Genomic DNA, 24595 nt, shown 5'->3' on the forward strand with positions numbered 1-24595 from the left:
AGTCCCCTACAATCCCACTGGGACATTGTGCTCCCATAATGCTGGTTTACTGGTGGTTCCCAGAGTTTCCAGGAGCAGAATGGGAGGCAGAGCCTTCAGCTATCAGGCTCCTCTACTGTGGAACCTTCTCCCAGTTTCAGTCCGGGAGGCAGACACCCTCTGTACCTTTAAGAGCACGCTTAAAACTTTCCTTTTTGATAAAGCTTATAGTTAGGTTTGGCTCAGGCTTGAACCATCCCTTAGTTATGCTGCAATAGGCTTAGACTGCTGGGAGATTTCCCATGATGCACTGAGCTTCTCTCTCTCTCTCTGTCTCTCTCTCTCTCACTTTCCATCAGTATGGATTCATATCCCATATTACATGTTACTAACTTGATATCTCCCCTTTCCCATAGTTTTGTGCTCTTTTGTATCTCTCTCCTCTTTCTGCAGGTACGTCTGCCTCTGGAGCTGTAGAGTCTGATCTGTGATGACAAGCCTCTTGCTGCTCCTACAGCCCCACTCAACACCTGCTGTTATATTTAGATATTATTGGTACTGCCTCTTGTATTACTGCTACTATTGCAATTACTACTTTAATTGTCATTACTCTTGACATTTTTACATGGAATGTATGTTATGCTATGATCTCCTGTCCCTGTTCCCTAACCCCCTCCTATTGTAATGCTGCTCTCTCTGTAAACTTCAGATCAAATCTTGAAACCTTGCTTTAATTTACTGCATCAGAAGAAAAATCGCAAATATACAAAATAATATCACACTAATGTAAAATATATGGCGACTAGATCTCAGATTGCCGCGTTTTATAAGTACATGGTCGTGTCCTCTCTTTTGTTGTGCAGTCTGTGGTTGTAGGGTTGCCTACCTCAGTCTTGTCAGCACAGTTGGTCACTTGCGCCACTTAGCGTCCTGTCAGGGAACACGCAAGGCGTGACAGATGACGTCGCCTGTTTACAACTGCCAATGAACACGTGGCGCACCGATTCTTGCGCTATCATTGGTCAATACGACAGTAAAGTGGGTAGGGACTATTTTCTGAGGAACCAATAGCTTCTGGCATGTAAATTCCGTTTGAAAATTTCCCGGGAAATCTGAGTTTCGCGGGAGGGCTCTTGAGCGCGTAAACCGTATCCCTTCATTCATCAGGCCGTTTCCTGAAGCCATTTCTAGACGGGAGAAACGAGAGTTGCGCTACTTTTTAATCCGTTGCATCTGCCTAAATGCACTTTCATAAAGAAAAATACTTTACAAAAGTCGATGAATCAGACTTTCATCTTTACTTCGGTCTGATTATTTTTGTTATTATTGCCGCGGATTAGCAACCATACGGGCTTGAAAGTACAGAGACAAGAAAGGGGTTACCCCGAATACGCAAGATGAGAAGAGGGATCTCCTCGGCTCCGGACAAAGTGATTTTAGCGGGGGTTGGGGGCTCTCCTCTGGACAATAATATAATTTTAACAGCTCTTTCGGATCGTTTAAACCCCGGACAATCCAACGCTACGTATATCCAAATAATAACCACCTCACCGCCTTGCAACGTTACACAGACATCAAATGTGTGTTTATCCGAGCCTCAGATAAACAACATTTACACAACTCCACAACAAGCTGCAGCAAACGGAGCAGGACAACGACCCGCTCTGGGAAGACCGCCGGTAATAATCTACACAGCTCGTTTTTTATCTCATTTGGCTTGCTACAACTAGCCGCAAACACCACCAAATGTTAGCCTGCTAGGTTAGCCGAGCTTGTTGTTCGGGCAGCTAACGCTAGCTACTTAGCCAGGGCATTCCCACGACTCAACCTAGCGAGGTGGCTAACTAACTACCGCTAGCTAAGTTACCCAAGTGGGGTGGTTAAGTGTTTTGTTGACTATAGGGAAACAAACGATGAGTTTAAGTTAGTTTTACGTGTACAGAAACGCAGACCTGTCACCTAATAGCGTGCTATGCTAACTTCATGGTGCTTTTGAGTCCGCTTCACCCTCGCAGGCAGATGGAAATATTGGTAAGAGATGAGTAACGTTAGCGGTGGCCTAGTGGCTGCTGTTAGTGTCTTAATTTGGGGGTTGGGGGGATTTGTTGGGCAGCTTGGCTCTTAGTTAGCTCATTCTTCGCTTTCTAATAAGACGCGAGTGGCTAAACTTGCAAAGACATGGACTTATGCATGGCGAAAGGTTTACTTCAGCTTTGAAACTACTCGGTAGATATTTCTCCCAGTCGTCTCTGAAGATGCAAGCCAACTTGGATAAAGCTTGAAAATGTGTTAGCTTTCTATGCTAGTAGCAGTATTGATTACTAGAGAACAACATTACTCGTCGGCCTTGACCTTAATTTTACACAAATGTCTTATATCCCTCTTTTGCAAATAAAGTGTAACGTTATGGTGCCTTTCATGCCAAGTAAAGTGAAACTTGAGTTTGTTGCTTTAGTGCTGATGCACGTTTCCTGTATTTTCAACATGCACAAACCACACAAATTAGTTTCAGCAGCATTCAGGGTGTTGGTTTGTTCCTGGCTATTCATCTTTCATGAACTAAACCAGTCTGTATCTCAGGCTGAAGCCATGACCAGGCAGGGGGTGAGGGGAGCTGCTTGCTGATATAAAATGGCTGACATCAACAGAGGGCATATTATTTTTTCCTCATGCAAGGGCTAGGTCAAGTAAGATTAAGTATTAGCGATGGGTTTAACTATGATTTAATATGGTTTACATTTACTAGAAGTAAACTGACTACCTCTCTACTAGGGTTTTAGAGGGAAATTCAGTAGACAGCACTCTGGTACTAGGGTGTTGCTCAAAGACACTAAAATAGGTTGGATTCTTTCTGACACAGAAATCTAAGCTTTCACCAAACCACCATGCCATATGATAGTGATGATGAGTAGAATACCAGTTTAGACTTGCAATAGAAAAAAATAGTAAGTAGTTTTTTGCTGACAAAACCGCAAATCAGATCAGTCAGAAATGCCTATGTAAGGTGGTTCACCATTAGCAGTATAAAGGCTTAGGGATGTTGAACACATTGTTTAAATGGGCTTAAACATGGCGTTACATGCAATAGTGGTCATGAGGCAGATTCAGAAGTGTACACTACTACTGAAATAAGGTGATGAACATACAGCCTATGTCAAGCTAAACTACTAACTTGGCAGAGGTACACTTCTAATGGTTTCCCAGAAATTGTGACAGGTTAAACACTGCTGATTTATAGCTTTGAGGTTAACATGAACATGAACATTGGACATCAAACATACAGTAAGCTTGCAAATGGCTGTTTAGCTTGCACAGGTAAAAATAACATTCTTGTTTGGATTTGATTAATGGGTAAATGAGGTACAGAAAATAAAATGACATAAAATGTCTTTCACAGTATGTTGGGATTTCCTTTAAGCAATTTTTGAAGTGCCTTGGTGTGACAGGAGAATGACTTGACCATTTTCTTTAGTCACGCCGTCATGTGGTCTCTTGTACACTCTTGTTAGAATACTTACATTGGCACTGTGATCAGACCCATAAGTCTGACTCACTCCTGGGCTATGTGGGCTGAACTCGGAAAGGAAGAAATCAACGTCTGGTTTTGTGACACATCGTCAGATGCAAGGCAAAATATTAAACTGACACAATTTCTCCACAATACATGGAATCTCGATGACAGCCATCCCATATCCTTACTACTATACTTTAGAATAAAATCCTTATCAAAACTGAAATGGAAAAGGCTGTGAAGAACAATGTCTTCTCTGGTTTGGTGATCAAAGTGTGTTGCAGCGAGTGTGCTGCCTTTATCAAACAGATAATAAATGTTTTCTTTGGATGTTTTATTTGTATTATTTTTTTGTTAGATTTTTGTTGCACCTCTGCTTTAGAGACTCCTAAGAGAGAATCAGGGTTACGCTGCATCACGGCATCATTCTTCACTGCTTGTGAAGTAGCTTCAGAGATGACTGATGCCTGCCAGCCAAACAACCCAAATGTCACCAATATTTGCTTTTAACAGTATCTTTTTGACCTTCTAGGCAAAAAGGCGATTGGCGCTTGATGATTCAGACCACCAGTACCAATCAGAACCAGCCAGAACTCCAAGAGGCAGAGGAGGAGCCGCAGCCACCAATGGGACACGGTTAAAGACACCCAGAAGTAAGAAGTGGAAGGCTATAAGGGGCATCCATTCAGTGCATTCAGTATATTCAATCCAGAATTTTACAGCACAACAATTAAGGGTCATCCTGTGTGGGAAATGGGTTTCATACACAGAGCAGCCTCAATAATGGCTACTTTATACGGTAATCAGGGAAAAACAGATTGAACACATCGTACAGTGTGATGCTGTAGACATAATTGTCAGGGGTTAAAGAACTGCTTAATTCATACTATTAAATGGAGCAGAATTATACCCAGCCCTTTACCAGAGCCATAGTTTATATGCAAGAACAATAGGCTGTCAACGTTGATTCAGAATCAATCAAAAGTACTTATATTATTATTTCTTTTCCATTAAACACAGCAGCTAAATTCACCTATATACCGTAGCAATGTGTACGTCTTTGTAGCAACACTTAGTTTTCCAGTTTCTGTTTGCTGAAGTCATCAGTGAAAAATGAAGCCATGGTGCCTAAATGACAAACCATATCACAAGATATAACACTTTTAATTGTAATCCCTTGAATTTCTCTGAAGAAAGATGTTTCCATCAGAAAAAATGTTGGAGTTGAAATGGGGATCAGACACACATTCAAAAAACATGAAAAAAGTTGATTTATTCTCTGTCTGCATGAACAAAGAGTTTCCACAATATAAAACCCTCTGAACTGCTGCTTAAGTAATTCCACTTATATTACTGGGTTTAATCAGTAGAAAAACAAACAAACAAGAAAAGATATCCTCTCAGATGTTCCTTAATTTTGTGTGTCCGGCATGGTTTATTGAAGTAGAAAATAATTGGAACTTATAAGAGAAACAAACTTGTGCATGAATTGTTGTCTTCATGTTTAATGGCAAGCCACTATGTTGCAGCAGTGTAATGTACTGTTGACTTGATCCACAGGATGTCTTGGAGAGTGAGGCAGGGGGCTAATGTGACCTGTGTGATCCTCTCTAAAATTTTAACTTCAAACCATTGCTTGACCTGTAGTGTAGCCATTGATCTCCTCTTGATATAAATCACACCTCCGCCAGCTAATTATGACCATGAATGATACTTTCCCTTCACCACAGCACCCAAATCTCCACCAGAGAAGACACGGTATGACACCTCTCTGGGCCTGTTAACAAAGAAGTTTGTGGACCTTCTGGCTCAGTCTTCCGATGGTGTTTTAGACCTCAACCTCGCCGCTGAAACCTTACAGGTACTTTTATGTCTGAATGTTTCTCTTAAGTGCATCGAAAAAGAAAATGAACACTGTCAGGAATTTTTGTGGTTGGCGATTTACACGGTTACATCTAAAGACCTGCATTGTCTAATTTCAGGTGCAGAAAAGGCGGCTGTATGATATCACCAATGTACTAGAGGGCATTCACCTCATCAAGAAGAAATCAAAGAACAATATTCAGTGGATGTAAGTGGTCATTCTCTCTCACACAATCATGTAAATACTTTTTAAGAGACTGTTTTGTTTTACTTGTGTTACCCCATGGTTCTTCCTCTTCCACCTTTGTTCCTCTCTTGTGTTTCAGCTGTATCCCCAGACACAAATCCAGACAAATACTGATAGTTTGATCAAAGCGCTTTACAAATAACAAAGCATAATTTCTGTCATAAAAACATTGAGCAGAGTTGTGTATATGCATTGGTTTCTGCAGTGTAAAGCTTTTTAAAGTCTCAAAAAATCTATGAGTTTGTCTTGGGTTGGTGTAGCAAAAGTGTTGTGAATGGTTTTGGCCAGAAAAAGGTTCAGAGTGTTCCTTGGCCTGTGCAGCACAGGAAGGCAGGTGGCTGCATGCAAGCTGTTGCCACATCAAAGTCTGAGGATACCTGACTATGCTACACTCTGCTCTGTAAATTTCTATTTACATAATTGTAAAGTGTTCATTAATCACCAAGAGCACATGCAGTTTAGGAATAGGCCTTTAAAGTACATGTGCTTACAACTTTAGGCCCATGAATACATTCAGTGAACTAGATGAGCCCTGAATGTTTTCATGGTGTTTTTATGAGGATATGTTATATGTGTTTTCTTTCAGTTAAGGCCCAGTGTTGATTTTTCCTTTATTGGGTATGATGTGGTTGGCTTAAGTTTAAAAATAAATTCAGTCTGTATCGGTCACTTAACTTGGAGATGTTCACAGATAAGTAAAAGTGTTCATTTTGTATCTAATGAAACATAAAAGCATTTCTAAGTCAAAATATTTTTAGATTGCACTTATTTTCATTACAGAATTGTTGTCCAAATGTTTCTTACAGGAAATATTTACATTGTTTCTTACAGGAAATATTTACATTGCCTATTGAAAATGAAGTACAAGCTTTTTTTTGTGGATATCACACAAGTATTTAACATAAATCTGTGGTATACCAGTTCCAGCATTAAGGACAATCAAAGGAAAACCTAGATGAGAAACTTTTTCTGCACTGTTGAGGCTATTGTACAAAATTAAATCTGTTTGCACTCTTTTCAAGCCTCTCTCTCTCACTCTCTCTCACACAGGGGCTGTAGCCTGTTGGAAGTAGAAGGAGCATTAAGCCAGAGACAAAGGCTGACAGCGGAAGTTTCTGCGCTGGGAGAAGAAGAGCAGAGGCTTGAACAACTTATCCAGAGATGCAGCCTGGATGTGAGACACATGAGCGAGTTGCCAAGCAACCAGAAATATCCTTTTTTTGTTAGTTGACATGTCATCCAAAACCTATTAAAAAAATTATTCTTAGTGACCTCACTTCAGTGTTAAAACGTGCTGTAACCATGTTCTCATAACTCTGCAGGTAAACTCACCAAATTAATGTCAGTGTAAACTTGTTTGTGTGCTCAGGCTTATTCCTAGCTCACAGTAAGTTCAGTTTAATACTTCAACAGTGATCTACTGAACTGAGTGTTTTTAAAATGTCAATATCAGTTACAAAAACTTACTAGATCCTAAACATATGTGCAATGCTTCATCTTGCCACATAGAGCAAATCTTTATACATTATGGTGCCTAAAATGTTAACTCATCTAGCTTTCAACACCGGCATCTGCAGAGTCATAGTACTGCAATCACTTCAGCAGTTTGTCATCACATAAAGAACTTTTTGTATGAACATGTACTGACATTGCAATGCTATTTCTTTAACCTTCTCTTCTTCACATATGCCTATGTAACATATCAAGACATCAAACAGCTGGGAAACCTCCGAGACCAGACTGTTATTGTTGTCAAAGCGCCCACAGACACAAAACTAGAAGTTCCAGACCCTGATGAGGTATGTATACATGCACAAACACATAACCAATATAGACTGGATTTGTCATGGTTGTCTTGATGATACTTCTGTTTCTTGCTCACTGGTCATCCGACCAATGACTTGTGTTTCATTTAAAGAAACAGTTGGACCTTTGGGAAAATTAACTTTTGACCCTCTTTACAAAGATCACATTAAAGTTTCAACATTAAATCAAGTGTTGTGATGCATTTGCGTCCAGTCTTTACACTAAGCAATACTGTTTAAAGTTGGAATGTTGTGCCCTTTTTCCACTTTGCCATTCTTTATATAAGGATTGAACGTGGAATGGGGGTACATTGTTGCTTTGCCTTTAAGTCAACAGTGGAGGTAGTCACAGAGCCAAACTGACATCTGTGTAAGAGACCCGGCACGGCAGGACAGACACTGACTGACGCAGAGACTACTGTGTCACACGTCATGCCTCTTATTCCGCAATGCCGGCATTCTGTCTAAACTCACACACTGGGGTGGTGTTGTGCCAGCTTTTTTTGGTTCAGTGTAAACAAGCAAAGGTGGCATAATAAAGGGTCTTATTAACAGTCACTATAGCACAGTCTCTGTGTACAAGGGGCTCAAATGTTTTAGCACACTGGGTTTGTAGGTTGCAGATAGATAAATTCACCCTGCTAGAGTTGGTGTTGCTGATTGGTTTTACCAGACATTTGGGAATGACATCTCTGTAACTAAAACTGTGAAAAGATGTTTTTTGCATCAATTTAGTTTCAGTATTTTGTGTATATACCTTGGTGGAACATAAACAAAGTAAGGCTGAAAGGAAAGTTTGCAGTTTTTTTTAAAGAAAATCTTTGCTTGGAGTCTGTCTAGTCATCTTATCAAGTGCAGTTCTGTCAGTGTTCTAATCCAAGCTCCTTTTTCTCTTCTTCAGAGTTTGTCCATCCATCTGACCAGCACCAAAGGTCCTATAGAAGTATTGCTGTGCCCAGATGAGGAGAATGACCCCAGGAGTCCTGTAAAAAATGGCAGCACAGATATCAATGGGAACTCTCCTTTCCTCAAAGTCCTTCAAGGTTTGTGCCAGATAAGCATAGGTGTGCTTATCTGTTTTCATTTATTCTTAAGCAAGGTAGTTGGTGACGGGTTGTAAAGCATCTAAGCTCCTGAGCAGAATTTCCTGCTGTGTTTTTCAGCCGCTCACTTTCTGATGAGATGTATACTGTAATTTTAACACACTTAGGGTTAGCTTGAAGAACAGGTTAGGGTTAGGGTATTTAATCATTATTTCATCATTACGGAAGACTTGATATGTGGAAAATTTTACCTGCTGGTGGGGCCAAGTGAAAAGTTGGGGATCGACAAAGTCATTAGATGTCATCATCTGATCTGTACCAAATTTATTAACAGCAACCATTACTGTTGTTGTAATGGTACATTAATTATTTTTAACCCTAGTACAAACATGAATATCTACAATGTTGGGACAGTTTTCTGTGCTTGTAACGCAGGCTAGCATAAACAAAGCTGAAGTGAATGAAAACCAGAGTTGTGGTGACGGGCATTTGTTCTTAACTCGTATGGACAAGTGTCAAGTGCTTGGTTCAACAGTAGCGCGAATATGATTCTATGATACGACTCCCGTTTTCAGTGCCAAAATAACTAACTTGGCTGTTGAACAGTTAACCCAGACTGGTAAATAAACAACTTGCTTGTGTCCATTCTACTGTTGGTTCAAATCCCTAATTCAACTGTACAGTCACAGGAAACAAACCACCTGGGAGTAGACCCAGAAGGGTGTTTTTGATCAAATTTGAAGTATGTCCTCCAGTGCGATAAGTGCCATAAGACTGGTTAACATAACAGTGTATAGTGTATAGATAATAAGTAGTTGACTCCTTTTTCTTTCACAGATCCCGGCTGCACAACGGCCTCTCCCAGCGCCTCCCTGGCTGCACCTTCCTCCTCCTCAGCTGTCTCCGTTACCACCCTCTCCCCCATTTCGTCTCCTTACACCAGTCTCCTCCAGCAGACAGAAGACCAGATCCCTTCATCCTTGGGGCCTTTCTTAAACCTTGGGCCTCCTCTTCTGGACCAAGATGACTACCTTTTAGGTTTGGGAGATGATCAGGGAATCAGCGATTTGTTTGAAGCCTATGACTTTGATAAAATGCCCTCCTGCCTGGATGACCTCCTGTGCAGCTAGCATTAGCTAACAGAAATTCATATTTAGTGCATGGGAGAGAGATAGAGAATCAGTGGGGGGTTTGATGCCTGTGTCTGACTATGTAGTTAGTGGAAACCAATTTTAAATAGTTGCAGGGGAAACATTTAGGGCTTTTTCAGTCCCAGTGGGACTAAATGCCATGTTCTGTCATGGTGTGAGAGATGAATGGCCTTGAATGCTTTCACACAAAGACACAACTGGTCAGTATACAGACATATCTATTACTCCTTGTCTCAGGCTATGTAAGGCCTCCAGTGTAGCTGAGCGTTGGAGGACATCTGAAAACCTTTGCTGTCTGTTTGGTTGATTATAAATGGTGAGGGTTCACGTCAGCTGGCATTAACACTCATCCTGGATGATTGGGTTTAACATAAATTCAATTGTAATTGCACAGATCCGAAACCATCAGTCCACCATCCATCGACTTCAAGAGCAGGGAAGAGGAAAACTGTGTTTACTGTTAAATCTTGGAAGGATGCCACAAATATGAGGATTTGACAGGCCTTTAAATCTGTTTTGGCAAGGAGAGAAGAAGTTGTTCCCACTTCCTTGTCAGTTGTCTAAATTCATCCAGGTAATTCATCCTTAGACATATACACCAGTTTAAGATGTGTTAATGCCAAGTGTGTTGGTGCAGAGGAGATACTGAAGAATTCTTAATGATTGCATTCTATTACACCAGTGATCTGTGACTGAATGCTCATACTGCTGACTGTTTAGTAGGATTTTTTCATTTTAGAAATTAAAATAAATATAAAGTGAAAACAGGGCAATTTTTTCATGTATTCATGGCTACAGTTAAGTTATGGTTAGTTGAAGCAGGTTGAGACTTTAGTCACCTATCTTGCGTCTGTGCCTACCTGTAAGTTTATTTACTGTAACTATAAAGTTACCATGGGTATGCATATTTGGTACATTTAAGCACGATTTGGACTTATAGCGAGTGCCATGAATGACTGTTTTTGGTATGTCCCCAAGTAAATGGAAGATAATGGGAGTGTGTTATCTAAATGCTCTTAGTCTTATTTACTTGTCAACCTCATCACCCTGTCATCTCCTGATCAATTAGGGACCCTCATATTTTGTAGAGTGCAAATGCAAAATTATTCAACATAAAAAAACCTTGAATTCCCCAGAAACTTTTGTTCTGTTGCTAACAGAGCCCAGAAAAGCCATCACCTGTGGTTAATGTGGGGTTAAGCAAAAACATCTGATGTACCTGTATAAATCAGGCCTGTTAGGATACACAATGCAAAATCATCTCTCACCCGAACTCTTATTTGTGAATTCAGGACAGAAACTCCATATTTCTTGCTGCTTCTCACCTGTCTCCTCCATCGTCATCACTAGACACTGTCATAACCAGACTTCCCCTAATGCCTCCTCAGTTAGACTGTGTGCTGTGAAATTATACTGTGGTTTGAGCTTATCAGAAAAATTTGACTTTGAACCACTTAATGCACACTGCTTACTTAGTGTGTACTGAAAGCAGTGTAGGAGACAGGATAGGTGAGTATTAGTCTTTTTAGGTTTAATAAGTGTTGAATTTTAATGGATTTTAATACTGTAGAAATAACTAATATCATGGTCACCTAGGAAACAAAGGACCAGATAGCCACTGATTGAGGCTGCAGCATGTATGACAGGCTTATTTTTCGCTGTAATAGGATATTGAAAAAAATTATTAAAAAAAAAAAAAAAAGACCTGTTTTGTAATTTAAGCAAATTCAGTGCACCCAAGTCTTGGTGTCATGTGTTATCAATGGCCACTGACTCTTTAAACAGTGGCTAATCAAGAAAAGCTTGTGGACTTGGTGAAGTAAGAGCTGTAGGGATGTTTTTTTTCCTCTAAATATTTGGAACACTGTTGCTGTTCACTTGAAATAGCTTCTTGTGTTTGATTACATCCCTGACAATAATGGACAGCAAACATCCTGTCTGAAAACCTAGCTTTTAAACTAGAGAAACCTGCGGCTGCAGGAAATATTGCTGCTGTTAGTGTTAACTTCTCCCCGACCTAATTGATGTGCGCTTGAGTAATTGCGTGTGCAGCATGTGTGAGTTAATGTCAAAGATCAAGCTTGCTAAAGAGTAAGCCTGCCATGTGTAATATGATGTACAGTTTTCTAAATTTTTCAGTGCACAAGGTACTGTAGGCTACCTCTCACTCAATGTTTGACAATAGTAATAGGGCATAGAGGTAAATGCCATAGTGTGTATGAGTCTTTGAATTCCCCTTTGTCATAGAAATGACCCTTACATTATTTAGATGTGATATTGGATATTACATCGCACTTTTGTCTGTTGAGGTGAGCGAGATTCCACTCATACCGTGTTATAATAATGAGAATGCCTTTGATCTTACAGTCTCATGCTGTCACATCTTAAATTTCAATATTGGGGTGCACATTTGATGGATCGTTAAGTGGACAAATATATTGCAATATTTTTTTTTTTTTTTTTGGTATTTTCCATAAGTTATTTAGTTCTTCCATGACTTTTTTTTTTTTTGGTAATATGCAGAGCATCTTTTAGACCCCAAAATAGTACACATTCAATCATGCATGCAGGCATTCATTCAAAGATAGCCTATCATCCATTTACGAGTCATTAAGAGACATTGCCTGAATGTCTGTACGTGCCACTGAACCAGGGTCAGTGACTTGGTTGTTCTCTGCTGAAGTGTGTAGGGAGCTGAGCTTTGCTTCTGTGACACTGTTGTAGTTTGGGATCGTTAACCTGAACCTCACCCATTCAGTTGAGGAGAAAACACTTTCAAAGTCAGCAGAGCTTTGCTTAATTTGCGCCACTGTCATAAGTGAATGAAATTTGACTCACGCACAGAAATGTCCTGATTCACAAAACACAATTTCACTATAGGCATATTTATATCAGTGTGTTTTATATGTATTTATGGAAAAGTCCAGCTCAATTTTTTCCCCATTTTGGTTCACTAACCACAGTTGTGGTATTTTCTAAGTCCATTTACATAGATAATTACATTTTCATCCATCTATTACAAGCGACCAGAATCTGGTCACAATATTTTATCCACTTTTATGTGATGGAAACATGAATTTTGGAAAGATTGTACCTTTCCATGGGTTTCTAATGGAATGTTAAAGATTGTAATGCACTGCTAATGCTAGTTAGCCAGTGAGTCTGTAAATGTGTTATGGGTGACTCTTAAAATGACAGCTCCTTCATTTCTAATGTGTGATTCTGATGTGTGATTAGACCTTGCAGAAAGTTATCATTAGGCTAAATGTGGTGTTAACTATAGTCAAGATTGAAACAGCACTGTTTTTCCTGCTATTTTCCTATGGTTATTCTTAAGCTGTTACCAAATACAATGTACTGATCCATAATATTCTTTAATGGTTATGTGAAAAGTTAACTATTTGATGGGAAAGAATTGACTGTAAAATTATGATATTGATGCCTGTTTCCACCAATTACAGAGAGTAAAAAGAGCTGTAATGTCACATTACTTTTTTTGCAATTTGAACGCATGGGTGAAAGTATTGGTGTGCTGTTGAATGTGTAAGGTAAACTAATTTGATGTTTTTTTTCATGTGTGTCATTCAGTTATATAAACTGTTTCTTTAACATCTGTTAAATGAGGAATTTGAGTTGTATTTGTTTGGGGGGGAGGGGAGGGCAAATGGATTTGTTTTTGTACTCTGGGCGTTTGTAATTGAAAATTTGAATAAAGACAATATAAATAAGGACTTTTTTAAAATCATGTTTATGGTTTGTTTTTAGTGATTACTTTGTAAATTTGGTACAAGTTAAAAACCGAGAAAATCATCAGAGAAGCAGCAGATTTAGGTATGGGTGACACAGGCAGCTGCCCAGGCTGACATCTTTCCTGTGGTGGCACAGGGTGCCATGACCAGTTTTCTGTATCACACAAGTCAGTGAGTTCATGTAACTGTTTGGATCAGTTAACCTGGTCCTTGCCAGAGTGGGCACCTTAGTTTGTGAGTTAGGCAGGCAAGCTACAGGTCTTCTTTTTGTCTTACGGTTCATCCACCTTACTGGTGCATTACCACCACCGCTTGGAAGGTCTCCCATGGCTTCTCTCAACATACATGTAAATTACTCATTCACTCAAATTTTTGCCAACAGTTTACTACAGAACATTACCTTTAGATTTCATATTAATTGATCATTTTAGTTTGTATAAATTAAAGGTCATCTTGTCCGACATGTAGAGATAAATGACCATTTTCATGCACATTCACATCCACGGACAGCTTAGAGTCACCAGTTAACCTAACCTGTATGTGTTCAGACTGTGGTACCTGAAGAGAACCCACACAGGCACTGGGAGAACATGCATGCAAACTCCATGGGTGAACTGGGATTCAAATCCAGAACCTGCTTACTGTGAGGTGACAGTGCTAACCACTGTACCAAGATGCCATCTTTTTCAGGAATATAAATGTGTAATCCGTATATCGCCCAGTTTTGTGACATGCTTCAAATTATATGGTCAAAAATTATTCATCATTCACCCCTTCGCCATGCACACGTGTCTAGTTTGTCCCTCTTTACCTACCATAACTACGTACAAGTATGGCGGTCTGAGAGTTGTGGCAGCTATGTTTTGATGGTGTAAATAATATTTTTTCCCATTTTCTAAACATACTGTCCTTGGAATTCGCATTTATCTTAAAATATAACTACATTCCGACCACGGTAAGGTACCTTTACATTATGTTAAGGGGTCCACCTGTCCAAAATAAGGGGCACGTGGGTAGCAGCTAGCCAATGAGGCTAGCCAAGCTAAGAGGTAGCTTGGCCATGTTAGCCAACAAATTTAAACTCTAGGTAGCTAGATATTCGTCAAATTAATCAATTTCAGGTGTTTCTAGTTTTTATCGGTCAGCGTTAGCTTATGCAAATCACCTAACAGTTGGTTTTAGGTGAAAGTCGTGTGGAAATACTGAAAACATCAGCTGGGTATGTTGATATCACTTTAACATAGCTAGTTAACGTCAGTTTAAAGTTCAAATTTATTTAAGTTAAGTAAATTTAACGCAAGTTTCTTCTGTAAATATGCTGTGAACGTTAATGTAGCTGATGTCAGCTGCAGCAGTTCAGCCACGAGGATGTACTTTAATTAATTATAAAGTGAAATAAATATTTTTAGTGTGTAAGTAAGTCTACTAGCAAAAGTGTTTTTAGTGGCTTTGTCTGCCACTTAAATGTAACCTGACTTTTTTGTGGAATATTTTCAACGACAGGGTAATGTAGCTGAATTAAGTAAACTGAGGTGAATGAGAAAGCGCTAAGTGAGAGATGGACTCAATTGAAAAGATGAGTTAAAAGTACAACTTAAGTTTATCAAAGTGATAAAATTTCTTTCAGTGTCAAGTTAAGTTTCCTCTGTACGTGGCATGGCCTAATTAGTACAGGTGTGTTAGTAGATGCAGGTGCACAGCATTATGATGTTTGATTAATATATTTTATCTGTAGTTAGGCTAGGGTTCAAAAAATGTAATCTCATGAAGTTAACATGTCTTTATTAGAATTAATTATTCTGATGTCACCACCATAAACAGTATTTTTCCAAATCCAGATCCAAACATCTGTGTTATCCGAGAGTATCAGGCTTTTAGCTGCTTATTAAGCTGATACATTGACACTGACAAATCATTGAGGAAACTCATCTTAAGGCTTCCTTACTGTTACAATAAGTAGAGTTTCCTCTACTGCATTAACACAGAGAAAACCATCATGTTGCATCATGGTTTTTTCAGTGTGAGGTGCTCGGAACATATAAAATGATTCCCCTTTTGATAAAAATAGACATACCAATGCACTTTTAAATTCCTCTGTGGTTTGCACTGTTCTCTAACATGGAGCAGTAATGATTATTATTTAGTTGACAGACCAATAATCTGCAGCTATTCTGTTAATGAATTAAGCTATTTTTCAAGAAAAAATAAATAAAATCACTGGGTTACTGCAATATCCCACCCTCACTATGCATGATGTCTTTTCATCTAATACGGTTCATAGTCTGACCTTACATTTACAAGACATTTGAACAATGTATTATTTGTCATGCTTGTAGTTTTATGTAAGTGTATTATCATTTGATCTTATATTGTTAGCCAAACATTTCAACATTCATGCTTGCATTCAGAGGTTCAATAACCCTATCATACTATCTTATCTTACTGTCCAGAGTTTTGACATAAAAGGTGATAATCAATGTACTATAGATATTTTTTATGGAATCAGTGTCAGTTGTGTCATTAGATAATTGTATTACATTACTATTCTTATTATGAACAGGAGAAAAACTGTGGTTGTTGAAAGTCATTTTTGAGAGACACATACTGTGCTGACCAAGGCTTTGTCTGATTTTCAGACCATCATGGCTTCCACCTGTGACTCGCTCATTGAAGACATTGAAGACATGGTGTCTTTTAGTGACCCCACTCCTCAGGAGAGACAGTCTATTAGAAAGAGTATCATACCAAGGTCCAGGAAGAAAAAAGAGCTGATGTGCAATGAGGAGCTCCAAGCTGACAGGTAAGTCAGCTGTTTGATACAGTGGTGCGGTAAGTGATAGTGGATATTAATTTATTGTGATATTGCTTCTGTATACTGTTTGTTTTAGGCCAGTAATGGGTGAGTAAATATTAAAATGTGACATTTTGACATGTCATAGCAGCAAAAGCACAGGTGTAATTGATAACATCTCTATTTAGATGACCAAATTCCACAATCCTGGTATTGGTATTTTGGTATTCTGGTGAGGTTTATTGGAGTACTTGATTGGATTGAACCATTGTTAATGAAACTAGTTTCACCCGAGCCTTTCCTGCTGTAACAAGTCAAAATGTCTTAGAATTCAGGTAAGTGCTGATTTCGCACCAGTCTGTCTTAATTTCAAGCTTTTCAGTTACTCAAATGGATTGTGGTACATGTGGTGGATATGTTTACTGTAATTATTTCAACGTTTCTTTATTAACTCAGAATAAAATGTGAAAAAATGAGTTGCTTGTGTTAAGATTTTTAGTCAGTACAGTCTAAAAAGTATCAAAGTAAAGCTTTATAGAACTGTTTTTGTAATTGTGCCATGTGCAGTTGTACAATAACAATAACTTTTACAACTGCAGTTTGGCTCACTTGGTCCGGAGTAAGGAAAACATTGATACATTGTTCTCTGTTAGTTCTGGTTTGATTCATGTTCACACAGACTTATTACAAAGGATCCAAGATGCATATACATGAGGCTATTTGGACTGACATAACTCATTCATTGGACTATGTTGATTGTCATCCTGTATTTTAAGTGCTGCGTGAATCAGACAGCCAGCAAGTTATGCAGCACTGTACTGCTTCTTGTTTATATTTAACTTCTTTGGTGACACAGAAGCATCATGAAGAAATAAATAATTGTCAGCATTGTTAGATGAGATTGCCTCTTATGTCAAGAATCAAGTCAAGAACAGACAGGTGAAAACGGGACAAAAAGGGGAGACACGTTTCACTCATTTTTTTGTCATTGAAGTACTAAACTATGTGGTGTGGCACACATAACCTGCACACCTGTGTTCCCAAGTGGTCTCAGCCTGTTTGCTTAGTCTGCACCTGAGTTTGGTAGACAGGTTTTTAGCAGCTTAAACTAAACAGATTAAATGTAAAAGCACCCTTACAGTCTTGTCAATGTTCACATAGGTGAATATAGGTTCATATAGGTACACATTGACAAGTCCTTATCAGTTGACTGTTTGATCAGGTTTTATGGCAGATTTGTAAAAAAAAACAACAATAATTTAAACATTGGTTTTGTCATTTTCACACTTTATATAACAGATATATTTCATTCAACTTTTTAGTTTGATCCCTGGCACCCAAAAGATCTGGATGAAAACATGGGGCTGCAGTCACAACAGCTCAGATGGAGAGTACATGGCTGGACAGCTAGCTGCCAGTGGATACAAGATGACTGGTAAGAGATTGTTTGATTGTAGTAGTTTGTATTAAATCCATTGACTAGTCAGTCAGTCAGTGAACAACATAGTAAAAATAACAATGCTATTGTTTTTATTTATTTTACTAATTTAAGGTGTATTTATCCTTGATATTCATACAACTGATGCAATTACTATTTTTAAACACAAGGGGGCACTCTTGCTTTGTAAGTAAAATGTACCTTGTGTGTTACTCCAGCAGCAGACTCAATGTTGCTCTGAATTGAACTCCCTGCCCTCAGTGAACTTATTCAAACCAATGTGTTTGGTTAAAAATTGTTAATGTGAGGATTTGGACCATGTCTGTAGTCTGCCAGTCCTTAAGTACCAGGTGGAATTTGTGCCTGTGTTGTGAGGAAAGTCTGCAAATGAGGCTCAGGTTCAAGTCTGCTTTACCTGGTGTCTTTCCCAAAACTTAACTGGGAAGTAGGTTGGTGATGTGGTGGCAGTTGAGTGGGCACACTGGTACAGTGGGATGTTTTAGAGCTGTTGCATCTGGAAACAAAACACTAACTGCGTGCCTCATTGACTGCTTATTTTCTCAATTAGACATTTTAAATAGGATATGACTTAAATTTGGCTGGCAATTCATCTGCCAAAATTGTTGGTTAAGTTTGAATAAGGGATGCATTGTAATAATGCAATACAATACAACAGATCATTTCCATGTTCATGTAGACTGACATAAATATTATTTCTGTTATTGTTAGAAATCTTTACTTCTGTGAAAGAGATGCATGTTTGAAGGATTGTCACACTGTCAGATAAACTTGTCAATGTTACTTGTATATAACATGTATTCAACTGAAGATATGACCATTTTTAAAATATTGAGTTCTCATTTGTGTTATATTATTATTAGAAGTAGTAGCGGTAGTAGTAGCATTACAACTATAGTTGAAATATTATATTGCATCCTTGGGTTGTAATACATCAGAGAGTTGATGGGTGTAAGATTACAGATTTTTTTGTAGAGATGGAGGAAGAGAGTTAATATTAACTCCTCAGGCATTTCTCTCACCATGGGGTCTCCACAGCCATACAAGGACATTAATCATACTTTTCAAAAATGCAGATGTACGCACGCACACACGCACGAACAGAGCAATAAACACACACCAACGGCTTTCCCTGTTATCTGGTAGTTAGGACCCTCGATCTCTCTTTCTTTTCCACCTTTGTTTGTTTTCACAGTTTCCTCTGTCCCTTGAGCTCCTCCCAGAAATAATGTCTCTCTCTCTCTCTCTCTCTATCTATCTATCTATCTATCTATCTATCTATCTATCTATCTATCTATCTATCTATCTATCTATCTATCTATCTATCTATCTATCTGTCTGTCTGTCTGTCTGTCTGTCAGTCACACTCTCTCTTCGCTTTGTTGTCTCTCACCCTCCCTCTTGATTTACTAGCAGATCCTGTGTTAACACATCTGCTAAGGCTTAAATTTAGTGCTAGTTTGCCCTAGTCTTGCCCTAAATCTGTTTTGACTCTGTAATTTCGTGGAATGGTGGCAATTGTCTCTCAGGAAGTGAGTGTGGTGAAAACCTGTTTTTTTGGTAGTGATGGGGTTGTTTTCTATTCCTACTTGGATTTCTGAATGGGAAATATCACAGAATCCATCACAGAATATGATTTTTGCTGTCTCATTCTCTTGTCCTTAAAGTAGAACCATGCAATAACCACACAGGGATCCTGGTTCTAGAAAGTGCTCAGAAGATATTACAGTTGCTGTTGAATTTCATTAGATTTCTGCTCAGAAGTACACCTAAATAACAATATAAATATCTGCAGTCATAAAAAGATTTCATTCCTTCCACCACTCATCTTACAGAAAATTTGTAAAATGTAGTGTAGCACATTTAGAACAATATGACCACTGCTGACAAAGGTTAAAGGTATGGGTATGTGAATGTTAACTAATGAAGTGCCTTGACGATCACACAAGTTTTATTAGCAGTCTCTTGTGTTTTTCTGACTATATATATATCAAACAGGTAACACCTTAGGTAAAAGTGTGGTTCTGTGTAATTTGCAACTTCACTCAATATGGTGTTTGTCCGACTGTGTAGCTCAAAGATGTCTTGGTCTGATGAAGCTTCAGAATACTCTCTCCTTCTCCCTGATGCCATTATCCTTGTTGTCTCTTTATCTCCCTCTTTCCCCCCTCAAAGTACTTTAAACGTCAGTCTCGCGTCTCACTGCTAAAGCTCAAGGATTAGTTTGGTTTCTGTCTCATTCTCCTCTGCATTTTATCTGTATCTATTCCCCTTGTTTGCTTCTTCTGTCTCTTTCCTCCTGCATCCCTTTTTTTCCTGCCTCTCTTTAGATGTGAGTATCTTCGCTCATTGTTTTTCACTGTGAGATTGTTGGAAGGAGAAATTGCCTGTCATGGCCAGAATCAGGGGTGATTACAGTCAGAGCAGGTGGTGATTGTTTTGAATGGTATAGCATGGAATGCAGTACAATTGTTTTGAATGGCATGAAATTGTTGAGAATGCAGTGAAGAGAGTGGAAAAGTCTGGAATGAGAAGGACTGAAATGGGTACCTGAAAAATGTAGTGTCTAGTCTTTGGCCAGATTGAACATGAGGACTTTGAGTAGGTTCAGCATTGGCATTTCAGAATGTTATGTCCTCATCCTAGAAAACCGTATGAAATGGTGGTATCATATGAATATCAGATTGACACTTCTGTAGCATCTGTTGTTAAGATCCGCAGTGTGGTTCTGCAGACAAGAGTGTTCAGACAAAGACGGACCTTCCACTGCCTGACAGTGTGGTCTGAAAACATGACATCACCTTCTCTCCCTCCTCCTCATCTTTACTGCCTGTTTTCTCGCTTTCACATTCCCGTCTTCCTATGTTCCTCCTTCACTCCCTAACTCTTTCTTTCTTTCTTTCTTTCTTTCTTTCTTAATCTATGACATCACCTGGTGTGAGACATAGTAGCAGCTCCTACCTTGGCCTCTAGGTGGCAGCCTTGGCTCATGCAAGGAGCTTTTTGTTGAAAGAATACATCTCTGCAGTATTGGGATGAGGTCATTCTTCTGAAAACACACTCACACACTGTATTCTCATTCATAGTTTTGAAAGTTGTAACTTTCAGTCCTTGAAGGCTACAAATGATCTTGTGTGATCATTTATGTTAATAAAATGAAGTTAGCTCTTGTTAACACTGTTATTAATCCAAATTTAATAATACACCATTTGGACTTTTACATAACAAGAGCCTTGTTGATTGAAGCTGAATATAGAGTGGCTGTAGGTCAAAAAGACTTTGTTTGGATGAGAGGGACCACTCCTCATTCTTCAGTGGGAGAGCATCTGGGCATGTGCATACAGTACATTTTTTTTTTTTAATGAATAAGACGTGTATTTATTTATTTGTTTTTTTCATCACATGTTTAAACTCACGCTGCTTTTGTTTGACATGTTTCATTCATATTTGCACTTAAATGGAACACGTCTTCTTACTGGGCAGTTGAGGAGATAAATAAGTGGCTGGGTCACTTATTCAGTCAGATATATAAAATATGAAATATACAATATTTAGTAATTCTGAATAATCTGAAGAGAAGTCTCAGACTGCTTGTCCTGTTTTACTTAAATGAAGCAACAACCTCAACACTTGTTTTTCTGGCTGTTCTTGCTTAGCCTGGCTGGTTGCTGTTCCTGTGTACAACTAAAGAGGGCACTGTTTACCCATGATAGTACATAAATTCAAATTAACTACATTTGAGCAGCAGAGCAATGTGCCAAATTGTGACTTCATTGAAAGGTGTACACACACACACACCCTTCATGGAAAGTCACACCAGGATATTTTGATTGTTTTTGGCTGCTCTCCTCCCCTCCCAATTTCTTCTCTGCCAGCCAGCCGCAAACACAGCTATTCAGTTATGATTTTACATACTGGTTAGGCAAAATTACTCCCTAGTACACAATGTCAGCCAAATGAGGCGTTTTCAGTTCCTGGTTTGGACACAGACGGTTGGAGGATATGGGTTTTAGAGAGAGGGTGTGAGCTGTTTTGATAAAATGATACGAGGACTTAATTGATCAGCAGGTATTACAGATGTTGCTGTGGATAGAAAATGGAGGTGTCACTTCCAGTGTAATTCTGTTATCTTCTGGCGAATGAACTGCTACGAAATAATTTTGGTTAATATGAAATGCATCATTGGTTTTAACAGAACAGTAGATGGATTAGAAAGTTTTACATTGTGATTTTTCCACTAAATTCATTTTTTTCTGTTTGAACTGAATCACTTAATGCTGTTACATGGCAGCTGAATAAAAACATATGGGATATTTGTAAATTTAATATAGGCATATTGGCATTTTATGGCATAAAGAGTGACATTTGCAGTACTTTTCCCAATTACACAAATGACGTATTGATATTGTTAATTGATAGTATTTATGAATTTATACTGAAACACAGTCAAACACTTCTGATTGAGTTCATACTGCATTTGTGTTTCAAGCGCTTCTGCTGCTCTGTGTGATTGTATTACATCACTGTAGAGTATTCTCACTCTGAGTGAGTGTGTACCTCGCATACATGCCGTCTCATTCATAAAATGGAGTGTGTGAGGATTTTCTGATTGGCTGGCTGTGTGCTACGCAACATTACACGCCGCAATATTATAGCCAATGAAAACTTACAATGTTCTGCCTGACTCCACCTCTCTCTCTCTCTCTCTCACACACACACACACACATTATTGCACACAGCCAGCTCACACACACATTTGTTCCTCTCACACACAGTCACAGACATGGTGGGAATTGATATTGTACAGAGAAAGTGATTGAGAGACAGTTCAGTTTTCGACAGCCTTCACTCTGCAAGATTAGACATATCACCTGATGTGCTTACGTGTGTGAGAAACACTTACTACGCTCGCTCTGTCTTTCCACTATCTTGCAACTGTGTGTGTGAGTGGGTCAGACGAACCCACTTTGCTGATTGAGAGAGGGAAAGGGGTGAAAAAGAGTGGAAAGAAAAGCAACATAAGGAGAGGAACTAGAGGAAGAGTCACTAAGGAAGGGAGGAAGATGCTGGGAAGAAGGTTACAGCCGACAGAGACAGATGCACTTGAAGCCAAAATCAGCCAAAGTGACGGTTGGAAAAAGGGTGGCGAGTGGGGAGGGCAGTATGCTGCCAGGGAAAATGAACTAGACACTGGCAAATCTGCCGAAATGGGCAGGAGAGGAATGGATAGGTGGAGAAATAATGGAGAGGAGGAAGACCGAAAGTTAAAGAGACAAGAAATGAGAGACAGGAGAGATTTTAGGAAATAGACGATTAGTGCAGAAGGAGGTCAAGCTCATAGGAAATGGTAGATGGCAGCTATGGAAATGTATATACATTTCTGGAATTAAATAAATGTTTATCACTACACAAACAGTTCACTTCAATATATTAAATATAGTACCCTACCTTGGCAGGTAGATAGGGTGTTGATATGTAAATATAGATATGTAAATATTAGTACAGCAACATGAGGGTTGAACACATTTGAATATTAAGGTCGCAGTCACACATAAAGCAAAAACTACTCAATGAGATTTGTCAGAATAATTGAAATAATCTGAGAAAGCACATCAGTGCACAGGACTAGTAATGTATGTATGGCTTTAACAGAGCGATGCTTTTGGAATAGCCCTCTCCCACTTCTGTAAAACATTACACGCACACTCCCAAGTTTTCTGAGGCTTTGAATTGGTCTTAAGGCCTACAAATAGACCCCTTGAGTCCAGGCAGTCGAGTGTAACCATTTAGAGGCCAGGAGATTAGAGTGATCCCAAGCCCTGTCCGCATGTATATGTGTGTGTGCATGCGTGTGTGTATTTTGGTGATCCTACAAGGTGACCCACATGTAGGCAGCACCTAGCCACGATCTAGAGGCCATGGGATTAGGGACCTCAGCCATTCCTGCTTTAAAATTCCCTTGAGGGAAATACAGAGAGAAGAGAAGGTAAATGGGATAGCCTGAGGAAAGATGGGATCACTACTCAATCTCATCCATTGATTACTCTGAGGAAAGGAATTTTGACAGCACCTCAGATTGACCTGATGAGAACAACCGTTGCAGCAAGAAATTTCCTTGAGAATCAAAGACCACATAATATGTCTTAGGGATTTATAGGTGTCATGCTTGATGTTTTTGCCACGTGACTTAGACTAACAGCCAAGTTACTAATTGGGTTATAAGCAAATAAGTAAACTGGTAATGTTAAAACAACATGACCTTTATTGTCTTCATGCCTATCACCATATTCCTGCTAGCGATAGTGGACGACTACAGAAGGGAAACAACTGGCAATCATTTGTCCAAGGATAGAAAGATTATTGCTAATAGCACTTCTTGTATGTGAGGTTTAGGAGCGAGGACAGGGAATTACAGTCGACTGAAAGAGACCACTACTTGTTCCTCTGAGAAATAACAAAAGACAGAACAAATTGATTCCCCAAAGGGTGGTTATATCTCATCCTTGCAAACCACAAAGAAGCAGGAAAGGTTGGAGAGGAAGAAGAATGGAAGCAAGAATCACTATGCCAGTCTTCCCTCTCCAATCATTTGTTCAGTCGCACTTTCATGCCTCTGATGAAGAAAGCTAGAGATAAATGAATGGAGGAGCTGGACAGGAGTTTCCTTTGCTGTTTCCCTGTAGAGGAAGGATGCCTTTTCCCTATTCCCTGCTGAAGCCACCTAGCCCGCTAACCAGCCAAGCAGCCAGCCAGCCAGCCAGCCAACCCGCCCGCCCGCTCCCATTATCCCAGGAATACTGCCTGCATTCCACTGGGATTGGGAATACCCAGAAGGGATATAATGGGAATATCATGGAGGGGATATGAGTAATGCGATAAGGCAGGGTCTGAGGGAGAAGTATGGGGGTGGAGGGGATTGAGAAGGGAGAGACTTGGAAACAAGGTTGATAGGAGGTTGTCTGGAAAGGAGAGTTGAATTTTAAATTAGAGCAGGGAAATT

General features: G+C 39.2%; 2 protein-coding genes across 11 annotated transcripts in view; both read left to right on the forward strand.

Moving 5' to 3' along the window:
• Positions 1-1094: 1094 nt before the first annotated feature.
• Positions 1095-13328, forward strand: LOC108889207 (transcription factor E2F3). 2 transcript variants are annotated; one of them, XM_018685572.2, is made up of 8 exons: positions 1095-1658; positions 4023-4143; positions 5221-5351; positions 5473-5561; positions 6651-6809; positions 7285-7399; positions 8307-8448; positions 9286-13328. In XM_018685572.2, exons 1-8 carry the CDS (start codon positions 1377-1379, stop codon positions 9576-9578), a joined length of 1332 nt encoding a protein of 443 aa, XP_018541088.1. In that variant the 5' UTR covers positions 1095-1376; the 3' UTR covers positions 9579-13328. The 2 variants fall into 2 exon arrangements, with proteins under 2 accessions (XP_018541088.1, XP_018541097.1); XM_018685581.2 differs by lacking the exon at positions 1095-1658 and adding an exon at positions 1687-2010.
• An 814-nt stretch (positions 13329-14142) lies between these two features.
• The window catches only part of cdkal1 (CDK5 regulatory subunit associated protein 1-like 1), a 435182-nt gene continuing 424729 nt past the window's right edge, over positions 14143-24595 (forward strand). For 8 of the 9 annotated variants that reach the window (XR_007814619.1, XR_007814622.1, XR_007814618.1 and 5 more), the window contains exons 1-3: positions 14143-14303; positions 15985-16148; positions 17462-17574. Coding sequence is in view for 2 of the 9 variants with exons in the window: in XM_018685548.2 (XP_018541064.1) it covers positions 15991-16148; positions 17462-17574 (271 nt within the window). In the remaining 7 variants the exon portion in view is untranslated. Of the gene's footprint in view, positions 14304-14462; positions 14568-15984; positions 16149-17461; positions 17575-24595 lie in introns of those variants that run through there. The other variant, XM_018685552.2, reaches the window with a different exon arrangement.

Source organism: Lates calcarifer, linkage group LG15 (assembly GCF_001640805.2).
Source record: "Lates calcarifer isolate ASB-BC8 linkage group LG15, TLL_Latcal_v3, whole genome shotgun sequence".
NCBI lineage: Eukaryota > Metazoa > Chordata > Actinopteri > Centropomidae > Lates > Lates calcarifer.